Below are 19,989 nucleotides of genomic sequence, written 5' to 3'. Positions count from 1 at the left end.
AAGAGTTTGTAGCTGAGTACACATCCGGAAACTCCGTCAGGACCCGGTTAAGATCATAAGGCAGCGAGCTTTCATTTTTGAAGGTGCTGAAAATTCTGTTCGCCTTGGTAAGTACTAAAGTAGCTTTCCTGAGAATAGGTTGTTTGGAAAAATTGGGCAAAAAGATCGGTGATTGCCTGGTCATTATTGGCCGACGCTTTAAGGAATGATAACGACGATTTTTGTGCGGAAGTTCTACGCAAAGATCGGAGAAATTTTATCGTGCTATTACACAGCGATAGAGAGAACAAGAAACCAACTTTTTGAAATTTTGTATAAAGTCTTGATTGGGACTGGCATAAAGCGAGTGGTATTCGCAGCAACAAACATTACAATAAAAACCTTACATAACATAAGCAACACCCAACAAAGCCATTGATCCTAATTAATCCCATTCCAAGTCGCCCAGGTCCAACACAATGCCATAGCATTTTCCGAAGGGCCACCCCAAACATTTACAATGTTTGTTGGCTGTTTGGTAAATATGTCGATCGTCAGTCTTGATATTCCCGATCCTGAGAAAGCAGACCCTTTGTTTGCCCAAAATATGGGCTGGATTCGTGGATTCTCACGATTATGGAAATGTTGGTACCGCGCCGATCCCATTTTCCCCAAGGTACGCGCCGCACTTTTTTTTTGGCTGTGTACATCATTAAAGTATTAAAAGCTTCGCACAGCGAGGACAGACGACTTCCCTCCTCAAAGTTGCGGCAATTTTGAATGTATTATAATATTACGGTTTTCGATGTATTATCTGTATGTATTTTCACAGTAATTGAGTAAACTAAAAAAAGGGCAACAGAAGTAGCTGCTGCGTGTTGAATTTTGATAAAACGAAAACGATCTACCCAAGCATTCGATGGGCGCGAGCCAAGTCCTATCTACTCGTAATTGAAAACTTTGTTTTGGTATACTTATTGGGGGGATTAATTGCTCTGGCCAATGAATGGGGTATGGGGTATGGGGTAATGGGAGGAGGGGAGGTGATTGGAAAGAACTTACAATAAATACAAAACGTACAAATATGTATAATATACAATATATAAATCTGTGTATCAGCAGTTAAAGCACTTCGCTTCGCTTCGATGCGGTAGTAAACTTTGAGTCTTAAAGTCTAAGATAATTTGCGCATGATTTGCTAGGGGCTGGCTTTTGGCTTGGCTTGGTTTCCGGTTTCCTTCCAGTTTCGACCCAGGTTAGTGGTATGTCAGGAAGAGCGAGCGTTCGCAGGCCTCCTCCAGCAGGGCCTGTTGCCGTTGCTTCTCCTCGGGCGTCGGCTCGGGTACCAGTTCGTCGAAGCCATCATCCGAGTAGGCAGGCTCCTCGTCTATTGCTTCCTCCGCCTCCTCACCTGCAACAGGCGGCAGTAGAGGCTCTCCAATGATGAGGCGAATATCGTTAGGCAGCGTTTCGGATGCCTTCAGTTGCAGATAGATGGCTTCGGCTATTTCCAGAGTTCGTTGCACGTCGATGTGGCCCGAAAGTTCGTTAACGTGTTTTAGTATTTCAGTGAATTCGTATTGACTCTCGATGATCACAGTTGTCTCCTGATCCAGGATGGCCACGGAGAAGAGCAAGTGAAAGTTGGGACAGGGCAGACGTGTCCAGAGGCACTCCCACAAATTGAGCACATCCTCGTTGCTCAGCTCCCGCTTGTACCATACAAGCAGCCACCTAAAGCAGAAGTACATATTGTCGGAGTCATGGCTGCGCATGTAGTTGAACAATGGGGCATTGGCAAACTCGATGAGGCGCCGCAGCTGGGCAAACTGGTTCTTCATGCCCGCCTGGTCCATGTCGAAGTTGGTGAATACCATGTCCATGAAACCCACGAAGCACCAGAAGGCATCCACCTCGTCGCCCTGAATTTCGAGAATAGGCGCCAGCAGGTCCGACATCCCCTGGACGTAGCCAAGATCGAAGTTGTACATTACGTATGTCATGAGAATTCCCTGCAGCAGAGCCAGGTTGGGGTTGTCCTCTCCGGCAAAGAATTGAAGCGAGCGATCGGTGCGTTTCACATCCTTCTCGATTTGGCACTTCCGTTCACGGTAGCCGCAAAAGTTTGCCTCCTGTGCTGTAGTCATTGCCAGCCATTGCGCCTTCATGTTGTAGTACTCCAGCGACTTCAGCTTACGCCTCTCTATTCGCTCCGCTTCGGTGTCGGACCAACGATAATAATTCAGCAAATATTTCCAGGCTTTGGACCGCAGGGTGTGGGATATACCACCGCGAAATACGATCTCTTTGATTCGGTCGCTATCCGAGATGCGCCCGTCTGGTGTCTGAAACTCCAGCCACTGGGCTTCAGTAAGAGGCAAACCTGGAAAAAAACATAATCGAATTGGAGTCAAGTTAAGCAATTTTCTCAAGAAATCTTAAAACGAACCTCGCTCCACTCTCTGGCGATCCGGCAAGTTGTTGACAATTTTCTCGTCCTGAGCATTGAGGTTCTCCAGTTCGCTGTCCGCTGGTGACTTGTCCGCACTACCTCCGCGGCTCTGGCTGTTCGATGAACAGGCGCTGTTGGTGCTGCCACTCAATCCAATTATCTGATAGTTGTCCGGCGAGGTCTGACGATCGCCACTCAGCAAAGTGCCCGGCCTCGACTTCGGCGAGCGCTGGAACGGCGGCTGAACATAGTCTGGAATGTTGCCGAGGAAGCCAGCTAGCTTATTGGGTAGCCAGCTCTCCCGCGGCAAATGACTTGACTTGATATCGCCGATGTCCAGTTCCGCAAAGGTCTTTTTCAGCTTCTGATTCTCGGTGGTCAGGATGGCATATTCCTCGCCACCACGAGTCGTCTCGGAACTCTCGATGAAGTGAAGATCCCGCATGGAGCGCACAAACAGATCAGCGTTGCCGTGCTGAAAGAAGAACTCGCTGTGGACTCCGCCACCAGATTTGCGGATGAACCGTATGGTCTGACCGCGATGCCGAACCTCGACCGCATCTAGTTCATCGAGCAGGACCCTCATGATTCTCGCGCGGGATGCAGTTCCGTTGCCCGGCTCGCTGGGCTTTGTGTTGAAGGCGCGGCACTCGGAGGTGGTGCGGTTCCGCCCCGATATTCTGTCCACCAGTGCCCAGTCACCCTGGTCCTGGCTGTCGTCAGCTATCATGATGCTATCGTTTGGCTGCCATTCCAGATACAGACGGCGGCGCGGCAGCTCCGATGACGTATACTCCACCAAGGACAAGGAGCCACTTGTGTTTAAGTCAGAAATATGCTCGGCACTGGCCTTTTTCAGCAGCACCCCATCATGAGTAAACAGAATCTAAAATTAAAGACAATGCAGGCAGGCGAAAAAACGTAGTAAAAACAAGAACAAAATCATGAGTCAGTTAAACAATAGAGAATAGAGAATACTTACGTTACCCGTTCCCTGGGGCTGTGGGGGCGGCTCCTCCCCTGCCGACATCTGCGATTCGCTCAGGACACCCAACTGAATCTGCTGACAGCGGTCATAGCGCACAGATTCGTTCATAGCTGCCGTGCAATTGGCTTTTCTTGTTAACTTTTTTTAATATCTCCTCTATTACGTTCTAAACAACAATGTAATGTTTCTTATGCGTTTTATGTTTACATTTGCTCAATTTTGTACAGGTTACATAGCAACTACACGGTAACTACACATTTGCTACATAATGGGAAGAAAAAGAAGGTATGGACAACAGGCAAAATGGTTCAGAAAATGCAACGCTTGCCAGGTAAAATCCCCCCTTTTGCCTAATACGATTTTATGTTCAAGGTATATTGTTCGACAAAACACGACGAGGTGAGGTTCATGCGAGTACAGGGCTCAGATTCTCATGTTAAGCGAACTTAACCCACTTAACCCCCTTCTTCTTAAAAAGGTGAGCCACTTCAGTTAAACCGCTGAAAACACGACTGACCCGAACACACTCTGAATTCGTAGCGGGGAAAAATATATTAATATCGTGATATTGCTTTGCCAAAAAACGCCAATGGCTATAACTATTATATTACCAAAAAATGGATAAAATATTCCATCTAACCTAAATTTCGACTTCAGAAAATACCAAGATACCAAGAACCAAGAAAAAAGATACCGTAAACGTATTAATAACGATATTTTTTCTTTCTATTTGGCGGGCAGTGTAATTTGAATTTAAACAAAAACATTAGTTCATTTCTCTTCAAGGGCATGAACTTACTGAAAGTTAAAGTGAAACGAAGATAATTTGTGTAAATAATTGTGTACTTTTGCCGCAGTCTTGTGAACTCTTTGTGAACTTCAGGAACAGTTTTAAATCTGGGTACGTGCTGATGAGCAAGGCATTCAATGGTTCTGGTAGTGTCTCAATTCCAGGTAGTTGAACTTTTCCAAAACTTTTCCACATACCATCTGACCCATGTTTGATCTTGAGCTCATGACAATGGGATATTCTTGCACCAATCAGCACTTTCGGATGAGCGAGACGTTATAAGCCATTTTTTCTGTGAGTGTTAATTACGTACCGGTGCGCTTGATACTAAAATCCCGATTCAAAAATGGTGGCTAGTGGTAGGAAGTTAAAAAATAATTTACCACCTATTCGTAAATGACGTTCAAGTCGTTTGTGAGCAGTTCAACCGCAAACATCGTAACACGAGATTTGTATATAAAAACAAAATGTTATGTGTCGGAAGCTTGAGGAAATGAATGATGATAAGTTGATTCCAAACACCACTTGCGACACACTTTATATTTACTCACGTCATGGCCACCGACTCATCTCATCCGAATACTGCAGCAGTGAAAATTATATCGAAAGCGAAAGTAAATTCGATTCGCAAATCGTGCACTGAGAATACTCTGTAGTTTTTGGACTGAACCGACATAGGTAGCGCATAGGTATTGTCGTATCGTGTCGTGTTTTGTAAATAGATTAAAAGTGCCTCATTCGTGTGATAAGTGTTGGGTTCTCAGTTGGCCGAAAAGCATCTTCGGCCAGTTTTGAAAACTTTTGAGAGAGTTCAGTTTGCGCCAGTACGTCCAACGAGCGATACATTTGACCATCCGTCGGATTCATATTCTCAAATAGAACAAAATTAGAATTCAAATTCAAATTGCAAATTTACAGGTGGGTGCAGATACTATTCGCAAAACAAATTAAATGCGTGGCCTTTCCAATTGCACCTCAATTTGGGTCCAACTTAAATTTCAGTTTGTTTTCCAATTCTGTTGGAAAACAAGCAATTAGCTGTTATATTAGGATTATATAATAAATGTTAGCACAATTATCTGAGAGTGTCAACAAAACTGATGCATCCCCTGCATGTCTGCATGTGAACAAAAAAGAGAGAATATAGCAGAATGTGGCATATCTGTTTAAGGGCCCCATACATGAAAAATTAGCTGAGAATCGTAAACATCATGGACCTATCCATTGTCACACTCAAGCGTAGAGCGGAGAGCGTAGAGGTATAAATATAGTACCTATATGTATGTACAGTTTGGTCTGCTGAAAAACATGATTCGTAAATTTTATCAATGAATTGCTTAACCGAGATGAGATGGGATGTTCGGGAGACAGAACTGTGACCTGTGAACTAATTACTCAGAACACAAATATTCAGAGGCTATGAGTTTGGTAGACAGACCGTTAACATATTTTAATGTCTCTTCTTCATAGGAGAATCTCTCTCTTTCTCTCGGTGATATCCATTTAGCCATTTCTCCCACCCTCGGGTGACCCATCTACCATCCTCTCTCGTTCTCGTGTTCTCGTGACAAAGCCAAAATATTTGTTTCGTTTCGTTAATTTGAGAGGAAAATATAAAGCAAGGAAAACAGCAACAGAGCCAAAAAACATGAAAATTCGTAGGCCAGAAATAGCGCCACCCACCGAATGTTTTGAAATTGAATTGACTTACAGAGTATTTTTAAATGATTGGATTGACTATTTTATCGTGAGCAATGGACTGCAAGATCATTCGTTCATTCGTGTTCTCTCCACTTGCAGTTGCAGAGTGTGGGCCATCTATGGAGAAGTCTTCGCGACCCAAGCGCAATCGTCGCCACAGCAGGTAGGTCATTTGATCGGAAAGTATCCAAATTGATTCGAAACGGGTTTTGCAGACGAGCCTGGCCACCAGAGGATGAACTGCAGCAGCCGATGCGAGCCGCCAAGCGATTGTTCACTCCAGACATAAAGCGTATGCTGAAGGATTGGCTTATCCGGCGGAGGGAGAATCCCTATCCCAGCAGGGAGGAAAAGAAGCAGCTGGCAGGAGAGACTGGCCTGACATACACCCAGATCTGCAATTGGTTTGCCAACTGGCGGCGGAAGCTGAAGAACTCGGAGCGGGAGAAGGCCAAAAAGTCCTGGGGTCATCTCATTAAGAACTATAACCACAATGCGAGGGGGAATGTCGAGCAGTTTAGCATCTCATCGGAGGACAGCATATGGGAGGAGGAGATACGACCATGCGTGGGGGAAGATGATGATGGGGACTACGATGACGATGAGCTGTCCAGCCACAGTACTGGCAGCGATGGCAACGCAAACAATGCTTCCACAGCTGTGTTCAAGCCAAACTTTTACGTAGAATCTGGAAACATGTCAATGCCGGAGCACAGCAGTCATCGCATTCCCATGTTACCCACTGTGCCGGTGGGCAAGGCCAAGTACAAGCACCAAATGATGGAGAAATATCTGCGGGATAGCACTGCAGAGGACGAAGCGATGGGAATCACGCAGCCAGCCACCGCCACCCAGCTCAACAAGTGGCTGGAGAGCGCAGCGAAATTCACACCAGACCGAAACAACTATCACATCGAATGGAATACGAGCAGGTAAGGACTCCCTACATCGGTGATTGATTCATGCTGATTGACCCTGCACTTTCAACTAGACAAAAATGTGGCAGTGGACAGGGACAGGGACAGGAGCGACCTGCCCAGAGCCAAGTGATCTTTACCAGCGATGCCACGGCAGCGGCACGCGGTGATCGCTGGATGCTGCACCACAAGGACGAACTGGATGCGGCCGAGGCTCTTGCGAATCTCGCCTTCAACTGCAGACAGCGCTGGCATCACATGACAACGATAAGCTCCTAACGATCGGCACCTAAGAGGCATCCCAAAACGCATCTGACGCCATCATTCCAGCAGAAGATTCAGGCCCGTTGGAAAAGTGCAATCTAGTCGTAGTTAACATTTTTAGCTGCTAGTTTAGTATGAAAGACAAAATAATCACTTTTTCGCTTTTCTTGTTATTTAACAATTAGAATTTTACAATATTATGACTCGTCCGCCGTCTCTGTGGTATTGGTGTTGGTATCGCCATTGCCCTTGGCGTGCACGTCCAGGACCTGCACCAGATTAACCTGGTGCGTCTGCAGATGTTGGACCAGCTGGCCAGCTGCCAGGTTGAGGGTTTGGACGAGCTGTGCCTGGGCCCCCTGCAGATTTGGCATTTGGGCATAGGCCATCAGCTCGTTTCTGCTGAGCAGTGTCTTCTCAACAATGCCTCCCAGCAGCACCATCTGTGGCACTCTGCGTGTGATCTTCAGCAGTGTGCCAATCTGCTGCTGATTTGGGGAGAACACAATGCAGTGATTGGAGTGGAAGAGCGGCATGATGGCCTCGTACGGCGTGCCGGTCACGGCTTGGTCTATGATCTTGCGGCCATACGACTTCAAATGCAGGTTCTGTTTATGCAGCTGGACTCGCACCCGAAAGATCTCGTCGGCGGTGATGGAGTTCAGGTGGAAGATAGCCACTAGCTGTGAGTGATTCAGCCAGTTTCGCACTTCCCGGGCAATGATCTCGTTGTAGGGATTCTCCAGCTGTTCCTTGGTGCGTTCGGCGCGGGTCTGGAAGCACGAGCGTGCCTTTGGCAGCTCCGGGTATTTTGGCTGTGTGACGGCCACAACACGAGCACGCTCATAATGTGGCTCCTTTGGTCGCTGTATGTTGATTTTTCCACGAAAACGTAGGAACTGCAGCACCGGAGTACGTGTAGTGGTCAGGGGCAGGCCTGTAATTGTCAATTGACAGAGAGGTACAATAATTTAGCGGATTGTATAACCACGAGCCAGCCGACGTTGAGTGCCCCAACAATTGTGCCTGGTTATTTAATTATACATAGCGCTTACTTCTCTGCATCATATTGGCCATATCTCAAGATTGCTCCGCGTCTTAAATAATGTTATATTTTTGATTTTATTTAAGTTCAGTTTAGTAATAGAAATTCAATTGGTGGAACTGCAGAGAAAGAAGAAGAAATTTGTTTGAGTGTAAAAAACTATCTACCGAACTGGAATGGCGAAACGCTTGCCGTTGCGGGGGCCACAGAGCTCCAATTTCTTAATTATTCATACCAGTGTATTTTATTTTATTATTTACCACTACTTTTACTTACAATTTAAAGTTTTTGCTAACATCTGTTGGGTGAGTGCAGCCCTAGTTATCGGTTTTTCATAAACGTTCACTATGTACGAACTAGTTCAAGTTAACCCACTTGAATCCTCATAAAAACTCTCTATTTAAGCACTAACCAGTTCATAGATCATTTCCGTGTCCTGCGGCGCGTCTTTTTGGCGCGCCCGCCCTCTTTTTGAACCGGGCGCGCTCCGGCGGCCTTAAAACTCAAACATAATTATTTATGATTTTTATTTTTACAACTCAAATATAATTATTATGTCCAGTATCCGATTGTGGCCCGATCGGAAAAATGATCCGATTTAATAGTCCTTATCAAGGACGTTTTCACCATTAAAAAATAGTTTTCATTAGTTTTTCCCGCTATTTGTGAACCGATCTCGACGTCCCACGCCTATTTGCAATCGGGATAATTTCTCCGATACAGGATACAGCAAGGACGATTCTTAAATATTTTAATTCTTAATTTTATAAGGGCAAGGGCAATAAGGATATTGCCTGTTAATGTATAATATAGTTATATGTTTCTCCACCATTCGTGGGCTATCTATATTCTTGTATTATTAAAAAAAATACCTCACTTTAGCTACTAATCAGAATCAGAATCGTCAGAATCAGAAGTTGCCCCGAACTTCTGCTCAGACAGATGACGACGCAGCTTCTCCTGAGTCTCGATGTCCTGCACCAAATGCGAGGGGTGAATGAAGTGCTCATTGGCACAGCCCGATACAGGACAGCGGATACTGAGGTTATCCTTTATCATGGCGTTAACCGATCCACTGTCGTAGATGTGGCCACACATCGTGTTACGTACGGGGTCCTTCATCAGCGCCATCGACCATGGGTCGTGTAGGGAGAACACATCGCCTCCGGTTTGCACAACTTCGGACATATAGCAATCACCATCGGAAGTAGGAGCATTCCCGTTGGCCGGACCAGCAGAGGATTCAATTTCCCTCTTAAAGTATTTGTATTTGGCTTTGTTCTTCACATTGGAGGACTTTTTAGCGGCAGCTTTTTTCAGTTGATCGACTTTCCTCAAGAGCTCCTCCGTGCTGGCACTCTCACCCTTGGCCTGATCCATGGCCTTGCAGGTGTTTTTATACTCCTGTTCTATTTTTACAACTTTTTCTCCCATCTGCAGGCGTTTTCTTACGCTTTCTTCGAGAAACCTTTTTATTTCGCCATTCTCATCGCAATCGCCCAGCGCTGTGTGAATTCAGATCTGTTTACAACTCGATTAAAAGACTAACTTGGAAATAAATTACCGTCGGCCATTTGCTTAAAGAACTTGGTGTTTTCAATGAGCATGAAGAGGTCATCGTCCATCTGCTTCGTAAAATCCATTATGTTAGGCAGAAAATGCGAGCAATTTGATTCAAAAACTAGGTGGAAAGACAAAATTTTACGATTTGTTTACATTTGTGAGACCGCCTCAGAAATATGCTATGGAAGTGTCTTAGCCCACTAATGCCCCCTCTATTTAAATAGTTCAACTACTTGAGGTAAATGGAGGAAAATATGCCATCTCTCCTCTGAACTTAAAAAAAAACAACGATGACCATCCAACTTTAAGCTGAAGTGCGCTAAATGATTCAATTTTCATTATTTTCAGAAGATTGAAATACCCCCTTGGCTTATAATAGGTTAAACGTTCTCCGTCAAGGATTGGAAACCATATTCCTCGATTTTGATATTCCGCTGAATTTTACTGGCTAGATAGAACATTTAGCCATGCCCACATAATTATATACGATTGATGAATCAATTTTCTATCTAACTGGTGTATTCTTAATACTTGCTTTTATTGCAATTTGCGTAAAAAGAGGTTTTATCGAAATAAGTCAAACAAAAAACAAGTAGCGAAATAGGTCAATCAAAACAAAAGATAAAGGAAATTGCTCAATTTTGATATTTCATTGAATAATGCTGACTAACTAAATCTCTCAGCAATGCCCACATAGTTTTATTCCATTGATGAATAAATTGTCTAAAAGATTGGATAGTTTTTAATCCTTTCTTTTATTGTATTTATTGTAAAAAAAGGTTTAAACGAAAAAGTTCAACAAAAAAACGATCGCTATGTTGCGTGTAAGCCTTAGTATATGCTTTTGTATACCCTATTTTGTTAATTTTATATGAAAGTATAAATATTGATATGAAGATAAAACGTAACAAACAAAAACCTTTTCTCAAATTGACATTTTTTAGTGTTTTGTATATCTCGATACTGATACCTATTATTGGTCCCTACAAAAAGACAATAAGCTTTTAAATATCGTTGAAATATTGAAAATAATATTAAATAATATTAAAATATATTGAAAATAAATTTTTTTTTGCCTGGGATGACAAACATATTCACAATTCTATAGCATCCATTTCCCCCAGGGTATGTGTGCATGGAATTAGCAACATGTTTGTGTATGGAATGGGACTCATTTGTTGTGAACCGGTTATTGCAAAATCGAATATTTCAAGCTATATAGATGCCCACTTAGCTTTATCCCATAGATAAATGCATTTTCTACAAGATTGCTTCTTTTAATTACCTTTATGTATTTTATTTTGACCAAAAAACGGTTTTCAAGTAAATGTTGCCGCAACATTGTGTATGGAATGAGCAACATTGTGTATGGAATGAGACTCATTGTTGCTAAAGCAAAACTGCGGCGAATCGGGTATTGCCTATATTTCAAGCTATATAGATTTGCCCACTTAGCTTTATCCCATAGATAAATGCATTTTCTACAAGATTGCTTCTTTTAATTACCTTTATGTATTTTATTTTGACCAAAAAACGGTTTTCAAGTAAATGTTGCCGCAACTTTTGTGTATGGAATGAGACTCATTGTTGCTAAAGCGAACTGGGGCGAACTGCGGCGAACTGCGGCGAATTCAAATTCGATTCAAAAAAACGACCAATTCCTCATATTCTTTGTTCCGTTGAATAATACTATCCATATGGAACATTTAGCCATGCCCACTCAATTTTGTACGATTGATGAATCAATTCAATACATGATTGGCCTATTCTAAATACTTGCTTTTATTGGATTTCTATATACCGTTGAAAATGAAATTCAATAGATTGATGAAATTGGCTAAATATACCGTTATATACCGATATACAGTAATTATACCAGAAAAATATAGATATACTAGAAAATACTCCAAAAAGTACTTTAAAAGTATAAAATTATGCAAGGTGTGTGAGGTAGATATGGTCGCTCACGTTCAGTGTTCAGTAAGATGAAAAACACTGAAACTGTTAAATTTTAAACAGACAGAACCAAGAAATTTCTGAAATTCCAAAATCAAAGCTTTGTGGAGAGGAGAGAAGATCCACAAACACCAACATCGTTATAATGCATAGGTATAGAATTTATTTAATTACAGTTATAACATTAACATCTATATATATTATGTATATATGTATGTATAAGTTGCATTTCGCTAATGGGTTCGATCGGTTCGGTTTTGTTTCGGTTTTCGCGGGCTGAGAGAGATAACGGTTTATCTGAACAACCAACAACGCTATTGGGAACAATCAAATCAGACAGTTGTCTGGATCTGGGATTTGGGATTTGGGATCTGGGAGGAGAGGTCGAAAATGTCTGGATCATGTCCATAGTTTTAAAGGAAAAGGATAATAATAACAATAAGAAGAAACCAAGTGTAAGAAATAAGTGTAATTTAATCGTTTTTCTTCAAATTAACTTAGGAAATAACTAAAAAGTGTCTTAAAGCATACAACTTATACATAAACATATGTTTAACAGCGCTTCATCTGTTTTTGTTTCTGTTTGAAAATGTTTTCTTTCCTTTTACTTTACTTTTTTCTGTTTATCTGTTTCTGTTTCTGTATGAACTGATCTCTTCCTCTGATCGATCGTTTCGTGTTTTTTCTTTCGTATCATTAATTGTGTTATATAATGTACAGTTTCTTTAGTTTAGTTTTAAAACATACAACTAAATACGGGCTAAACACTAATTAAACTGTATTTACATTTCATATATCTGTTAGATTCTAAATAATTTAAATATTTTACAGTTGTGTATTGTTTTGTTTTCTTTTCTTGTTTTTGTTTCATCTTTTTTTATTTTGTTTTGTTTTTCGTTTTATCATTATTTTTCTTGTTTTGTTTCATCTTTTTGTTGTCGTCACATAATTTACAAGTGGGCGTGAAAACGTACGTTTAAGTTTAAGGAGTGTACAGAGAGGGTAGGTAGGTAGTACTATATAGTTTATTCTATAGCATATGGTGTCGTGGGTATGTATGTTTAGGGTAGAGGAGGGTGTTTAGGTCTGTGTATGTGTCAGCAGATGGCTTTTGAGGGTATAAAGAGGGCTTCCCCCGCATCCCCCAAACAATCATCTTACAAAGTTTCGCGCGAACAAACCGAATTAGTATTGAACAAAATTGAAATATGGGGAACGGAAACTGGAAACGGGAAACGGAACGGAACGCCTCGATTTAGATAGTCCAGTGTTTTAGTGTTGTGGCAGTGGTGGTGTTGTAATGGGGTATCGACAATTTCAAAAACCAACAAGATCTAACAGAAAAAAAAATGTTCAAGGGGTCGCACAAAAAGACCCACAACGTCGAGTCTGGAAGAACAGAAACCCCGTCGTTGCGGGGGTTTTGATGGAAAGCAATATAAGTTGCTCTGGTGCAGAGCGGAGCAGGAAATCCAACACAAAACTATTCTCTCTCTAAACTTTAAAATATTTGGCTTAACACATATTCGTTTATAATTAAATACGCTCTATACGTGGCTATATGTATACTCGTAATGTATGTATATGTATATGTGTATGGTAATATAATGTAATGTATACGTGTGTATGTGTGTGTGTGTATGTAATCGTAGGAAAAGCCTCTGGGCGCATCTTTAAACCTAATTGTGCTGCAAACAGCGTTGGCGACAGATCAGACCACACCAGACAGGTAGGGTAAGTTCATGGGCGCTCGAGTTGGTTGGGTCCTTGGGTCTATGCCAGGCCTTTCTTCTACAGAGGGAGGGAGGGCCTTCCATAGAGCCAATGAACCAATTGGAAAACTCAACAAATTCTAGGACTTTTCTGGCGGAAACTTTGTAAGATGTGCAAAAGTATTTGGGTGTGGGGAGGCGGCGGTTTGACCCTTGAAGTAATCACCAATCGAAAACTCAAACTTGTTAGGGGCAGAGAGGTGTTTTTGGGGGTCATAGAATCATCGGATATTCATATTATGTATGGTATGGTATTGGTATTGGTATGGTATGGTATGGGTAGTAGTATGCATAGTACAGTAAACAGTTATTATGTTTTAAGCTTTTTTCGTTTAACATTTGCTTGTGTGTGTGTTTTTTTTTGCGTGTTGCCTTTACGTTTACTTGTTGTTGTGTTTGTGTGTGTTTTTTCTTACATTTTCTTTCATTTTAAATTAAGCAAAAAATAAAACTTTCTTTTCTTGAGATCAAACTTAACGATACTTTGCAAGCTTTTCTTTTCTTTTCTTTTTCATTTTGTTTTGTTTTGTTTTCTTTTAAAGGATTAAATTAGGGGAAGGTTAAATAATTAAATTTAGACAAATATATATTCATCGTATTTTGCTTTTGCTTTTAAAGTGTACAAGTGGTTGCTGAACGCTGGATCTTTTCGCTTTGTTTGAGTTCTGTTTTTGGACATGACATTCTGTATTCTCTTCGTCAGATATTCAAATCAAATACATATTCTGGGAGCAACAATGTTCCATTCCATCTAATTTTCGTCCCGTCTCGTCTCGTTTCGTCGCGTGCATTTATTTATTCAATAAAGTTTGCATGTGATTTCTGCTTGTTTAAGTTCTTTTTGCTTTGCTTTGCTTTTTTAAACTTTTGCTTGTTTAATCGCTATTTAAAATTACTTAAAATACTAGAAGAGCGTAACTTGTTTTGTTGGTTGGTTGTAGTTCTTGTAGTTGCCTGCTGCTGTTCTTGGTTCTTGTGGGTGGTTTTTCTTTGTCAGAGTCTGGGTAAAGTGTCGCATCCTAGAGATTTACAAAGTCATAGTCCGGTGGTGCAGCCACTGTCCTGGCACTGTCCTGTCCTGGCTGTTCTGGTGTGTGCCTTAGACAGTGGCTATGACAATCAGGAGGTGTGCCAACTCGGCTACACGATTCTTGAGATCCGGAGCGGCACGCTCCAGGTTCTCGTTGGCGAAATCGCAGGCCGGGAAGATGTGCACCACGTAGGCGGCCTGTTCACTTCCCGGTATGGGGATGTTGACAATGCCGGCGGCCATTTTCTGTTGCAGATAAGTGATGAATCCGGTCTGTAGGTTCCTCGAGTGCTGCAGCACATCGGCATGATCTCGGCCGCATGGCAAGGCCAGCAACATGCAGTGCTCCTTGTCAACCTGTACATGGGAATAACATTCAGTTATCATCTGTAACAGATTTCCGGTCCACCCAGAGATGAGAGTGGGATAGGACTTACCTGCATCTTTTTGGCCACTCCCTCCAGCTGCGTCTGCTCCAAGCGCATACGCTGGGCAATCCTCAGCAGCGGCGTGCTGCTCTCCGCCAGACTCGGCAGTGAGGCACGCGCCACGTTCGGATTGCCGTGCACGAAGTGCATTTGAACGGCAGCCTGGTCCGTTTTCAGGGCCAGCAATCCCTGCCACATCACGGGATAGCGTTGCAGCAGTGTCACGAGCGAGTCACCCGGCGGCGGGGCCATTGCTGGCGGCGGTGCCTGCTGTTGGGCGGCGGCCAGCTCCATGCCGGCGTGCAGAACAGCTGCTGGCATTTGCTCCTGCTGCTGATTGACTGTGAAACGGGAACGGTCAGTCAGGGCTACTGGTGGATATGGATATCGTGATTGCAGACACTCACCGACTGCTGCGATCATGGACATGCGCTCCATCTCCCTCTCCCTATCCTCCAGCTGCATGCTGCCATCCCGGCCGAGGAATGGACTGACACTCGCCCCGACAGGCGGTGGCGGCACCACCACGCTGATCGAGGCCGCCGGTCGATGGGCTGGCGGCGGTTCCAGCTGTATCCCACCGGTCTCGTAGTAGCCCGCCCGCGTGGCCATGTCGCTGAAGTGGGCATGGGGAATGCGAGCATTATGCACATAGACCTGCGCCATTTGAGGGGAGTCTGAAAAGGAACCGAGGGGATCATATCATATCAATGAGTTGTTCCATAAGAGTGGCTTCAATCGGTACTTACCCGCTGCTGTGCGATCCTGCGGGCTCTGCAGGCTGTGCGGCACTGCAATGGTGCGCGGTGGTCCACTGCCAGGTCGCCGTAGCTCCAACGGCGGACTGTTGCTGATCATCTTGTCGTCGTAGTCGCCGCTGCGCATCAAATGGTGTTGATAGAGCATAAAGTCCCTGGACGCAGCCACACCCCGATACGTGGAATCGTTCTGTAAGCAAGGATCGAACAAAGGTTGGATGAGGATTAGTAAGGGATTTCCTCGAGGCAGGGTTTCTGGGGGCTCTTCTTGTTTGGCCAGAGGGGGATTGGGATTACGCTACTTGTAAGCTCCACAAGTAAAACTCGTGCATTACCGGTGTTATGGGCGAAGCCTGTTGGTGGGCCGGCGGCGGACTCTGGGTGCGTCGTCCACTGACATAGGCACCCAGATCGTGCTGCAGCGTCCACAAAAATGTTGGCAATTTCAAGAGTTTAAAGTTAAAAGTTAGTTTCAGGATTAGTTTTGGTTACGCTTATGCTTAGTAGATAGGATTAAGTGTTAGGTGGGACTACGGCTTGATCGATATGCTTACCAGACTCGTGTCGAAGGGCGGCACTCCCGGCATTCCTGGTGGCAGAACCAGGGGCGAAACCCTCGGCTGTCCCTGCGGACTGATGTTGGGAATGGCCGTGCGCAAGACTGCAATGGATCGAGATCGAGGATTAGTTACGCTCCGTCTGTCGATTGGAGCTGGTAGGGCGTTCCACTTACCCGCTGCTGCTGCTGCAGAGTTAGCCTGCTGCTGCGCCGACTTGAGCACTGCAGCCACGGAGACGGGCGGCGGACTGCCCACGCTCCCTGGCAGGATCTGACCTGCCTGCAGGCTGTGCACCACGGGATTCGGTTTGCCAGGCGCCAAGGGCGGCGAAGGCGTCAACTGATGCTGCTGCGGCTGCAGGTGAGCCGGGGCCTTCTGCTGCTGTAGCAGCAGGCCCGGGTGATTGGGTAGCATGGGTATCCCGTGCGGCGGCAGCGGCAGCTGCACCTGCACTGGCACTCCTTGCGGTGGTCCGGTCTTCTGCTGGTTCGGTGGCTTGTACAGCTGCTGCTGTTGTGCGGATGTGGCAGGTGCCAGCACGGTGGGCGGCACGTAGCCAGAGTTGCCACGCTGCATATATCCTGTCGCCGAAGAGGTGGGCGGCAGCTGCTGCGGCTGCGGCACCACGGATGCCTTGGAGCTTACGACATGCAGGATCTGCGGTGGTGCTGCAGATGTTGCCTGCTTGATGACCAGCGTCTGCTGCTGCTGTTGTTGCTGTGGCATGGGTGCTGCTGCTCCCATCTGCTGCTGATGCTGTTGCTGTGGCTGCTGCTGCTGCTGTTGCCCCTGAATCCTGGGAGAATGTGGCGAATGTGCCGATGGTGGCGGCACGTTCACCAGCAGATGCTGCTGCTGCTGCAAGTGGCGTGCTATGATCTGTGGCTGGAGCAGCTGATTGCCTGCGGCATCTGTGATCAGCATGTGTCCTGCAACCGCTGGCTGCGCCTTCGTGGGCGTCAGTTGCTGCTGCTGCTGTTGCTGCTGGAGGTTCTTTTCCCTGTTCAGGACATGCGCCTTCAGTGGCTGCGGTGGCCGCACGTTGCTCAGCTGGGCATGTTGCAACACCGTCGGCAGTGGATTCTGCTGTAGCACTATCGGTTGTTGTTGCTTTGGTGGCGCCACCAACTGCGGTTGTCCCTGCTGCTGCTTTACCAACACGCTGACGGGTTTGTTCAACAGCGCCGCTGCAGCAGCTGCATCCAGCTGCACGGTCTTGTTGCCCATAGCCGCAGTGATGGACGCCGCCGTAGACGGAGCCAGCACTGTGGCATTGATCTGCTGCTGTGGCAGCGGCTGTTGCTGGTGTTGGTGGTGTGGCTGCTGCTGCTGCTGCATCTGCGGTGCCGCCTCATTGCTGCTGTTGGTGGGAGCTGCAGCCGTGGCTGCCGGAAGGTTGCCCTCCTTGCCCTGCGGCATGCCCGCGGTGATGACTCCCGTGACGGGATCCACCAGGGCCTTGCTGACGGCATCCGCTGCCCCTCCAGTGATCTTCTGCGTGGCCGGAGCTGCCGTCTGGTGCATGGGCAGCCCTCCACTGGGTATCGACGAGTTGATGGCCTGATACGATTCGATCTCCGCTGCGGCAATCGCCTTTTTCTTCGGATGCTGCGGTATCGTGGACTTCGTGGGATGCACGGGCATCACTGGCACCACTGGCACTGCAGGCACTGCAGCAGGATGCGAAACAGGAACAGGAACAGCGGATGGCGTGGCGGCTGTGGGTTCAACTTCTTTGGTGTCCAGCTGCGGCATATGTGCGGCATGCTGCTCGGGGCCATGCAGGATGGGCGTCGCGGGCGGTGCTGGCGATGATGAGGATTGCGATGAGTCCTCCATCAGGCTCGACAGCGGCTCCGAGATGGTTTGCTTCCTGTCCTTGGTGCGACGGGGACGACCCACGGCATTGGTGGGCGGATTCACGAGATCCGTTTTCTTCGTCTGGGCATTCCGTCCGGAGCGGCGGGGAGGAGTCTGTGCGCCGATTCCGGCACTGATTCCTGCGGCCATTTGTGTGTTGGTATTCCGCACCACATCCTCGATGATGTCGTCCACTGTGCTACGATCCTCCTTCTCCTGCAGGCGGCGAGACTTGCGCGTGTTACTCGATTCGCTCGAGTTGTCGCTAATCGTCGCATCGTTGTGGGCGTGCGCCTGGGGCTGTGGCTGTGACAGGGATTGTGGTTGTGGCTGTGCCTGTGCCTCTGCTGGTGGCTCCACGTCGGTGCTGCTCCTGATCGACGGCTGCGACTTGTTGATTGTCAGAATGAGACGCGGCCGCTGATCCTCCACTGGCTGCACCACAGTCGCAATCTTGACCTTGGGCTCAGCCTCGCCGGAGTCATCGTTGAACTCATAAACGTCCTGGTTGGAGGCTTGCGCCTGAGTCAGCGCCTGATTCCTGGCCTTCTTCTCCGCGGCCGTCGGTACTGGAGTGCTGGGCGTTACCGCTGCCACAGCTGCTGCTATGGGCGTGGGTGTGGATGTGGGTGTCGCCATTTCCATGGCCTTCTGCTGCTGTTGCGCCAGCTGCTGCTGTTGGAGCTGCTGCTGTTGCAGGAGGAGGTTCCTGGGCGGACGGCCCTTCCTGCCGCGAGTCACAGGCGCCGTCACCGGCTTCCTTAGACGCGTCTGCACTCCATTGTCGCCGGGAGCGATGCCCAATCCAGCATCAGCTCCTGGCGCAACGCCTGGCGTGGTCAGTGGAAGTCCGCCCTGCTTCTTGGCGCCACGTGGCTGTCTGCCACGCTTGCTAGCGCCTCCACGACCCGGCGGTCTGCCCACAGTCGGAGTGCTGGGCTTCGGGGCCATCTGAAGGGTCTCCGTCTCGTCCTCCGTGTCGTGATCGTTCACCGTTAGAATAGGGGCAGGGGCAGGCGCAGGAGCAGGAGCAAGAGCAGGAGCAGATGTAGCAGCAGGAGGCGGTGTCGACACTGGTGTCACCGTGGGTATGGTAGGGGTGGGTGGCACCTCCACTGGGGCAGCCACCGCGACTGCCACTGTCGGGGGCATCTCCTTGATGACTGCCGGAGGTGGCGGCGGCTCCCGTGGATCCAGTTTCTTGATCACACTATCGATATTCACCTCCTTGGCGGACCAGTAGTCGCTGTCCACCTCCTTGGAGTCCTGCTCGATCAGCTCATCCTGCTTGGGCTGCGACGAGATCTTGATGAGATTCTCCTCCGTCAGCAGGGATGTGCCACCGGCTGTGGCACTGGCTGCCTTTGGAGAGATTATCGCCGGACTGCCGCTGCCGCTGGTCGTGGGTGTGGGTGTCCGTATCACCGAAACACTCTCCGACGTCTTGTTGGCCAATGATGCTGATCCCGATGCCTCCACCGGGGTCTCCTTGATGAGATTGGGACTGGGATTCACATTTTGTTGCGTTGGATAGTGGATCTTCGCGTTGGCGGCTGTCGTCGGTGCTTGTGCTGCTGGCGGTGGCACAATATGCTGCTGGACAATCAGTGGCTGCTTGGCAGTTGGACTTTGGATCACATTCAGTTGCTGCTGCGGTTGTGGCACTCTCACCAGCAATGATGGACTGTGCACCATTGGATTTGCAGGCTTGCACGGCGGACTGTGTGGCAACTGTTGCTGTTGCTGCTGGTTGGCCATACCACGTGGCGGATGCTGTGAAAACATCGGTGGCGGCGGACCCAGCTGCTGCTGCTGCTGGGGAGGATGTTGTTGTACCTGTTGCTGCAGTTTCTGGATGTGCAACTGTTGCGCCTGCAGTGCCTGCTGTTGGTTCAACTGCTGTTGCTGCTGTTGTTGCTGCTGTAC

The 19,989-nt window shown here is 46.8% G+C and overlaps 5 protein-coding genes across 10 annotated transcripts in view; 1 reads left to right on the top strand and 4 right to left on the bottom strand.

The window, feature by feature from the left end:
* Nucleotides 1-762: 762 nt before the first annotated feature.
* Tbc1d15-17 (TBC1 domain family member 15/17) lies at nt 763-3,658 on the bottom strand. Its single transcript, XM_001357431.4, has 3 exons — nt 3,414-3,658; nt 2,429-3,317; nt 763-2,362 (listed from the first exon to the last, which is right to left on the bottom strand). The coding sequence occupies exons 1-3, from the start codon at nt 3,525-3,527 to the stop codon at nt 1,236-1,238; spliced, it is 2,130 nt and encodes a 709-aa protein (XP_001357467.2). The 5' UTR covers nt 3,528-3,658; the 3' UTR covers nt 763-1,235.
* Nucleotides 3,659-4,993: 1,335 nt separating this feature from the next.
* LOC4817828 (homeobox protein Mohawk) lies at nt 4,994-7,264 on the top strand. Its single transcript, XM_001357432.4, has 4 exons — nt 4,994-5,127; nt 6,010-6,073; nt 6,126-6,842; nt 6,902-7,264. The coding sequence occupies exons 2-4, from the start codon at nt 6,030-6,032 to the stop codon at nt 7,104-7,106; spliced, it is 966 nt and encodes a 321-aa protein (XP_001357468.3). The 5' UTR covers nt 4,994-5,127; nt 6,010-6,029; the 3' UTR covers nt 7,107-7,264.
* On the bottom strand, nt 7,242-8,503 carry mRpL10 (mitochondrial ribosomal protein L10). Of its 2 annotated transcripts, none has more exons than XM_033379433.1 (3): nt 8,413-8,503; nt 8,147-8,255; nt 7,242-8,028 (listed from the first exon to the last, which is right to left on the bottom strand). In XM_033379433.1, the coding sequence occupies exons 2-3, from the start codon at nt 8,166-8,168 to the stop codon at nt 7,289-7,291; spliced, it is 762 nt and encodes a 253-aa protein (XP_033235324.1). In that variant the 5' UTR covers nt 8,169-8,255; nt 8,413-8,503; the 3' UTR covers nt 7,242-7,288. The 2 variants fall into 2 exon arrangements, with proteins under 2 accessions (XP_033235324.1, XP_015035553.2); XM_015180067.2 differs by having other exon boundaries at nt 8,372-8,487.
* A 449-nt stretch (nt 8,504-8,952) lies between these two features.
* LOC6903560 (E3 SUMO-protein ligase NSE2-like) lies at nt 8,953-9,897 on the bottom strand. The gene is made up of 2 exons (XM_002132397.3): nt 9,701-9,897; nt 8,953-9,641 (listed from the first exon to the last, which is right to left on the bottom strand). The coding sequence occupies exons 1-2, from the start codon at nt 9,777-9,779 to the stop codon at nt 9,022-9,024; spliced, it is 699 nt and encodes a 232-aa protein (XP_002132433.2). The 5' UTR covers nt 9,780-9,897; the 3' UTR covers nt 8,953-9,021.
* Nucleotides 9,898-12,109: 2,212 nt separating this feature from the next.
* Nucleotides 12,110-19,989, bottom strand: part of spen (split ends) — a 91,267-nt gene continuing 83,387 nt past the window's right edge. For 3 of the 5 annotated variants that reach the window (XM_033380099.1, XM_033380100.1, XM_033380101.1), the window contains 7 exons: nt 16,377-19,987; nt 16,198-16,304; nt 15,979-16,059; nt 15,635-15,833; nt 15,293-15,562; nt 14,895-15,226; nt 12,110-14,814 (listed from right to left, as the gene is read on the bottom strand). In XM_033380099.1, coding sequence (XP_033235990.1) covers nt 14,527-14,814; nt 14,895-15,226; nt 15,293-15,562; nt 15,635-15,833; nt 15,979-16,059; nt 16,198-16,304; nt 16,377-19,987 — 4,888 coding nt within the window. In that variant the 3' untranslated portion in view covers nt 12,110-14,526. The remainder of the gene's footprint in view (nt 14,815-14,894; nt 15,227-15,292; nt 15,563-15,634; nt 15,834-15,978; nt 16,060-16,197; nt 16,305-16,376; nt 19,988-19,989) is intronic. The other 2 variants (XM_033380103.1, XM_033380102.1) reach the window with 2 other exon arrangements.

The sequence above is a fragment of the Drosophila pseudoobscura genome, chromosome 4 (genome assembly GCF_009870125.1).
Source record: "Drosophila pseudoobscura strain MV-25-SWS-2005 chromosome 4, UCI_Dpse_MV25, whole genome shotgun sequence".
NCBI lineage: Eukaryota > Metazoa > Arthropoda > Insecta > Diptera > Drosophilidae > Drosophila > Drosophila pseudoobscura.
This window is presented reverse-complemented; position numbering and strand designations above follow the sequence as displayed.

What these genes read in the sequence shown, in the direction of transcription:
- mRpL10 (XM_033379433.1), bottom strand. Translation starts at nt 8,168, where the DNA reads ATGGCCAATATGATGCAGAGAA. An exon ending in GGCCAATATGATGCAGAGAA is followed by an intron (nt 8,029 to 8,146) that starts GTAAGCGCTATG and finishes TGACAATTACAG; the next exon opens with GCCTGCCCCTGACCACTACA.
- LOC4817828 (XM_001357432.4), top strand. Translation starts at nt 6,030, where the DNA reads ATGGAGAAGTCTTCGCGACCCAAGCGCAATCGTCGCCACAGCAG. An exon ending in CGCAATCGTCGCCACAGCAG is followed by an intron (nt 6,074 to 6,125) that starts GTAGGTCATTTG and finishes CGGGTTTTGCAG; the next exon opens with ACGAGCCTGGCCACCAGAGG. An exon ending in ATCGAATGGAATACGAGCAG is followed by an intron (nt 6,843 to 6,901) that starts GTAAGGACTCCC and finishes ACTTTCAACTAG; the next exon opens with ACAAAAATGTGGCAGTGGAC.
- LOC6903560 (XM_002132397.3), bottom strand. Translation starts at nt 9,779, where the DNA reads ATGGATTTTACGAAGCAGATGGACGATGACCTCTTCATGCTCATTGAA. An exon ending in CTTTAAGCAAATGGCCGACG is followed by an intron (nt 9,642 to 9,700) that starts GTAATTTATTTC and finishes GAATTCACACAG; the next exon opens with CGCTGGGCGATTGCGATGAG.
- Tbc1d15-17 (XM_001357431.4), bottom strand. Translation starts at nt 3,527, where the DNA reads ATGAACGAATCTGTGCGCTATGACCGCTGTCAGCAGATTCAGTTGGGT. An exon ending in AGCCCCAGGGAACGGGTAAC is followed by an intron (nt 3,318 to 3,413) that starts GTAAGTATTCTC and finishes CTTTAATTTTAG; the next exon opens with ATTCTGTTTACTCATGATGG. An exon ending in TCGCCAGAGAGTGGAGCGAG is followed by an intron (nt 2,363 to 2,428) that starts GTTCGTTTTAAG and finishes GTTTTTTTCCAG; the next exon opens with GTTTGCCTCTTACTGAAGCC.